The sequence below is a fragment of the Fusarium pseudograminearum genome, chromosome 4, assembly GCF_000303195.2.
Source record: "Fusarium pseudograminearum CS3096 chromosome 4, whole genome shotgun sequence".
NCBI lineage: Eukaryota > Fungi > Ascomycota > Sordariomycetes > Hypocreales > Nectriaceae > Fusarium > Fusarium pseudograminearum.
In genome coordinates, this window is record NC_031954.1 from 6,360,969 (window position 1) to 6,366,968 (window position 6,000).

The 6,000-nt window shown below is 48.9% G+C and overlaps 2 protein-coding genes across 2 annotated transcripts; one reads left to right on the forward strand and one right to left on the reverse strand.

The window, feature by feature from the left end:
* Positions 1-199: 199 nt before the first annotated feature.
* On the forward strand, positions 200-1,746 carry FPSE_01060 (uncharacterized protein; the record flags this gene model as incomplete). The annotated part of the gene is made up of 2 exons (XM_009254180.1): positions 200-440; positions 515-1,746. 2 exons carry the CDS (start codon positions 200-202, stop codon positions 1,744-1,746), a joined length of 1,473 nt encoding a protein of 490 aa, XP_009252455.1.
* Positions 1,747-2,692: 946 nt separating this feature from the next.
* FPSE_01059 (uncharacterized protein) lies at positions 2,693-5,585 on the reverse strand (the record flags this gene model as incomplete). The annotated part of the gene is made up of 3 exons (XM_009254179.1): positions 2,693-4,041; positions 4,096-4,933; positions 5,001-5,585. 3 exons carry the CDS (start codon positions 5,583-5,585, stop codon positions 2,693-2,695), a joined length of 2,772 nt encoding a protein of 923 aa, XP_009252454.1.
* Between the last annotated feature and the right edge of the window lie 415 nt (positions 5,586-6,000).

The window sequence follows — 6,000 nt, forward strand, 5'->3', positions numbered from 1 at the left end:
TTTGACCCACTTTCTTCCTTACTACCTACACCTTTTATCTTAGTACTTACTTACTTCTTTACCTACTTCCTCACCTCACTTTCAACTCCAACCATTAAGGATACACACACAAAAAAAAGTCCAACTTTTGCCTGTTTAATTTTCTCTTTATTTTCCTTTATTTCTCCTCTTCTTTACAGTATCTAAATCCCCGTTCATCATGAACCCCAAAAAGAACTCTGGGAGAAGCGTCGCCATCTCCAAGCGAAAAGCTCAGCCAAATGCTCTCGACACTCTAGGCGATAACCCAACGGAGGATGAAATCAAGACTGCTGTTGCCCACGTCGCTTTGGCTGACCTCGAAGAGAGGGTTGCCGATGTTCGAGAGTCGTGGGAAACCGATTCCTTATTCGAGGATGCCTTTGAAGAGTTGAGTAGCGAGAATACCGTGGCACTTGATGGTGAGTTGCCTATTATTGTTTTTTCACCTTTATCTATTCGCTTTTTTGCTAACCATCTTCTCCAACTAAAAAAGACCCCAAAGTGTGTACACCAGAGGAAGCTAGCAGGCTTCGTCGGGAACTCCGAGAGTATGGCCCAGCCGTATTTTGCCAACGCACTGTCGATGCTGGTCACTATACCGCCAGAAAGCTTCTCAGCGCTTTTGGTATTCGTCCTCCCGCTTTCCTCGAGGGCGAGAATGATGATGCCTACTTCCACCTGTTATCGCTGGCCATTACGCGTGAGTTGGGCAAGCGCGCCAAGATTTTGCATTACAACACGGTAGATGACGCTGTTGATTTAATTGCAAAGTGCAACAACATTGTTCTCATAACCGGAGCTGGTATTTCCACCTCGCTGGGTATTCCCGATTTCCGTTCCAAGGGAACCGGTCTCTACTCCAAGCTTGAGCATCTTGGTCTCAGTGACCCGCAGGAGGTCTTCGACATTGGCGTCTTCAAACAGGATCCCACCATTTTCTACTCGGTAGCCAAGGACATTCTGCCAAGCACAGACAAATATACGCCAACTCACAAGTTCATTGCTATGCTCCATGAGAAGGGCAAGCTATTGACCAACTACTCTCAAAACATCGACAACCTCGAGGTCAAGGCTGGTGTTCCCAAGGACAAGCTCATCCAGTGCCACGGGTCTTTCGGAACCGCAACCTGTGTTCAGTGCGGCTACAAGTGCGATGGAGAGAAGATCTTCCCCGAGATCAAGGCAGACAAGATCCCTCGATGCCCGCGTTGCATCCAGACTCTGCGCCCTGCTGCAGCCCCGCCCAAGCGCAAGCGATCAGCGGGCGCTGAGAAGAAACGACGGCGATGGGACGCCGATAGCTCCGACGAGTCTGAGTACGACATTCCCGAAGCCGGTGTCATGAAGCCCGACATTACTTTCTTTGGCGAGGCTCTCCCTGATGAGTTCTCACGCCGACTTACTGAGCACGATCGCGACAAGGTCGATCTCGTCATTGTCATTGGCACCTCTCTCAAGGTCACACCCGTGTCTGAGATTGTGTCTTGGCTGGATGCGGACATCCCTCAGATTTACGTGTCTCGCCAGGCCGTTAACCACATCAATTTTGACATTGACCTCTTGGGCGATTGCGACGTCGTCGTTGCTGAACTGTGCCGCCGTCTCGGATGGTCCATGGTGCACGAGATGGTTCCCAAGGACCAAAAGGTCGAAGTGCGCAACGAGCCTGGCTACAAGAGCCGACATCTCTTTGAGGAGAAGAGCAAGAAGAAGGCCAAGAAATGAGACCTTTTCCCAGACTGAGATCTTCTCACCCACCTTGGAACTACGGACGTGGACGACTTGTTTTTCATTTCGCATTTCTCTTGTTTGTACTTGCTACTATTATTGTTGCTTTCTTTCTTCTGCAGCAAGCGGATGGCATGGCGTCTGGAGGAAATGATATGCCGACTAAAAATAAATGGATGGATGGGACATGGACGGAGTAAAATGGTATTTTTAGCGGAACTGAACTGTTTGTCAGAGTTTGATGAGAGTGTTACTCTTCTTTATTACTCCATGTTCCTTAATACATAGACGCGCGCGTGTGTGTTTGCTACAATTTCACGGGCTTTGCTTCTTCTTTTTCTTTGTGACATTCTTCAACCCTTTTTGGACCCCGCATAGAACGGATACAGAAAAGAGTAAAATCATGATTCACTACCTATCTTTATGGAGCGGGGCTTGGAATTCGTTGCCGACCGAACCGAAATTGTGGCGTGAGAGGACGAGAAGTAGGGCGTTGGAAATGATGTGATATCATGGTGGAAGTTGGGTAGAGAGAAAGAGAGCTGGGAGATAAAGGGTTTGGTAGAGAAGAAGAGTCGAGGTGCTTGGTCTAGTCTCTACAGGTAGACACAACTTTCGTTCGAGATATTGGAAATGGATATACAAAAGTCGTTGATTCAACTCGACCATCCAACCTTCAGGGAGACTATGTTCCGGATCGACACTTTAGTCCTCGCTGATCTAAGGAAGTGGAAAGTTAATACGGCCAGTCTCATATACACAACAAGATGTATTCCAACAACAGCAACTCCTCATAGTTACCACCTAACTTTTATTTCTTTCACTATGCTAATACCACTACAATACTCATGATATCCCAGACTTACTGTTCAAGTCAAATATTCTATACCAAGCCGGTTCCCCCATGCTATAACAACAAAATTCTACCCAGAAAAACTTAAACTTAAATCAAACTCTCATATTTATCTAATCCGGACTTTTGCCCTGTGTTGTTCTGTGACGTGTTGGGCGTTGGGTTGCTCGTAGAGCTCATACCACCCCAGTTTGTCGCCGGCGGCGGGGGCATTGTGAACGAAGAGGCAGGAGGAGTAGAAGTGTTGCCTGGCGGCGGAGGAAGTGTAAAGGACGGCTGTCGCGAGTTCGAGTTCAGTGACATGCTGGCCATTGAGGCGCCCATGTTGCCTGTAGACGCACTGGCTCCGAATCCAGAGGAGCCTCCCCACGGACTTGACGTAGCTTGAGTAGCAGCCGACCAGTTGATGGAAGTTCCGGAGGTGGACGTAGACAAGGGCTTCTGAGGTGCCATAGGCTGCATTGATTGCATTGACTGCATCGGCTGTGATTGCGCTGGTGGTTGAAAAGCCTGACTCGGTGTAGGCTGCATTGGTTGACTGAACTGCGTAGACGACGGTGTGAGAGCCTCGAAACGACCGAGATCTGGTGTCACAGTCCTGTAAGACGGTGCCTTTTGAGGTACGAGCTTTGGTATAGTGTTGCTTGCAGGTGGAGGAGGCGTAGACCAGGAGAACGTTGGTGCTGGCGTACTCGATTTCGATTTTGCCGGGTCATCCCAGCTGGGAGTTGCTGTGCTCGACCTAGGACTTGCCATACGACCCTTAACGAGGTTCTCGAAATCGTCCTCTGTAGCTCCGTTGCTCTGATCAAATGTAGTACCAGTAACTCCGCCAAATGCCATGAAATCCTCAACTGGTGCGGCATTACCGTTCGAGTTACCGCCAAGCTCTTGCAGCTTTCGCGTTTGCTCATCTTCAACCCTTCGAGACAAGTTCTTGATGAGTTCCATGAAACTTTGGAACTGCTTCAAGTCGAGTAGCGGCCCTAAGCTCATACTCCAGAGAATAGGCAGGATTTCCATTGCCACGAAATCAGCGTCGGCGACCGACCCAACAACCTTCATTACGTTCAAAGCTGCCATCATAACAGCGGGCTCCTTTGTCTTGATGACCCGGATCAGCGGGACGATCTTTTCCTGCATGGTGTATTTGTCCAGGGCGCTTGATGAAGACGTCTTCTTATTCTCAAGTCCGTTGAGTCCGTCGTCCTCGCCGTTATCATTCCTTCCACCGCAAAGTATCACAAATGCTCGCAGACCACGAACCTTGATCGCAAGACTGTTTGTCTTGCTAAAAACAGTTGCGATTACTGGGAACAACTCGTTCTTGATCGTGCTAAAGTCAAGAACCGGCAGGACGACTGGCAAGCTACGAAGAGCGGCATCAACGATTGAGTGTGTTGGGCATTCGATTGCTGCTATTATGACAGGGAGCATATCTGAAAGATGTTAGCACAAAATCGATGCACCCGGATGATGGTGAAGAGACTTACCATCTTTAAACTCCTTTCCAGAGCAATTATTAGAGACAGAGGAAATGTGCTCGAGAACAACCATGAGACCAGCGTCTCTAGAAGGGTCTTTCTCTTGTGTTTGCTTGGCGTTGACGACAAAAATCTCCCTCAAAGACGGCCGAACCTTTTCGCTGAATGCTCTTTTGGCTGATGGCAGGAGGTCGAGGATCTTGAAAACGTTTTGGAGAATAAGTGATAGAAGATCCCGATCCTTAAGCTCTTCTATCAGTGCTGGTAGAATCTTCTTCTCCATCACTGACTTGGGGAACGAGGGCAAAACCTTGTTGAGACCTCGCATGAAAGAAGCCTTTTCATTCGCAGTTTTGGCAGGGAATGAATCCAAGAATCTGATGGTTGACACCAGAATGTTGTCGAAATACTCGCTTTGCTGAAACTCGCGCGCCGTCATTCGTTGAGCAGGCCGCCTTGTAATTAGTCTGGGCAGGACATCATGCGAGAGTTCCCTGGGAAGAGGGCGTGAAGAAAGATAGTTGTTGGTGGCAGATGGAACGCTGGAAGAATTCGAAAACAATCGCTTGTATGTAGACAAACTGCCGTGACTTTCTAAAGGAGATTTGTGAGGTGAGTTGTACAAAGCTACTGCCATGAGTCCAAGAGAGAACATATCAGCAGATGAGTTTAGGTTGTTGTCGACTACAAAATCAGGAGAGGTATAATCGAGATTGAGCTGTACCGCCTTGGGTAGTCGAGGGTCCATGTTGAGGACTTCATATAAGTTGATCCCTTGGATAGATGTCGGCTTGTCAGATCCTTCAGGGGGGCTAGCAAAAGCTAATCCACTGATTTTCCAGTCAGACTGCATCGTGTTAGTTGAGTTGTTATGATATGCGTCCAGAATAACATGCCTTTGAGTTGATGAGAACCGAATCAGGCGTGAGGTTTCCGTGCACGATACCTGCATTCTCATGCAAGAATTCGAGCGCTTTGCTGACTTGAAGCAGACCCTTTTGAATTTCCAATTCGTCAATCTCCAACTCTCTTCGTCTCTTGGTTCCATCCGCATCCTCAGTCACGTATCGACTCGACCTTCCACCCGGTCCTCCAGCTCGTTCCTGTTCATCCTTATCCTGCAGCAGACTGGACAGTGAAGCTGTGACGGATTCCGTGACGAATTGCAAGCCTCCACCTCTCGTCTCTTCCACCGGTTCGACCAGCTCCAGAATGCTGGGATGTCGTAGTTTCGCAAGACTTGAGGCTTCCTTCTTTAGTCGTTCAACAACTTCCTCAACGGTCTTTTTGAAGGAGGCTGCGCCAGAGCGGCCCAACGAGTTGCCATGGCTGTCCAATGACTTCCTGTCAAAAACAAAGACACTGTAGGGTTTTCCGGTTGATTTCTTTTTTGCATCGAAGATCTTCCAGGGACCAGCCGTCGAAGTCGGTGCTGAGGAGATGGAGTAATTGCCGGTGATGTTGGTGGCAGAAATGGACTTAAAGGCCGAGGAGAACATGGTGGCAGCTCTCCATGAATTGGGTCGCAAATATTCGAGTCGGGTTAAGGGGGCGTGGAAAGCAAATGCGTGATCGCCGCAAGCTTCAGGGTCGCAATGAAAGATGTAGGTCGTGAAGAGGTGAGCAAGAGGCCGCTGATTGATCGTCGTTTAAGCTGTAAGAGGAATTAGGATGACGTTGGTCGCGATTCGCGCATCCCCATAAGCGTCGTAGGTCGGTAGGGGTATAGAGTTGACAAATGTATCCTTACCTTGCCTTTGCCTTACGTTTAGCTTTAGCTCTGGCTTTGGGCTGGCAGTTTCCCCACGATAAGCTGATAACGCTTGGGTCTAACTTGTACCTAAGCGGGCAGCTACTAGTGCTGTATGTACGTGCTGTAACCCTTCCGGGTCAGCTCAACCCCCCCCCCCCCCC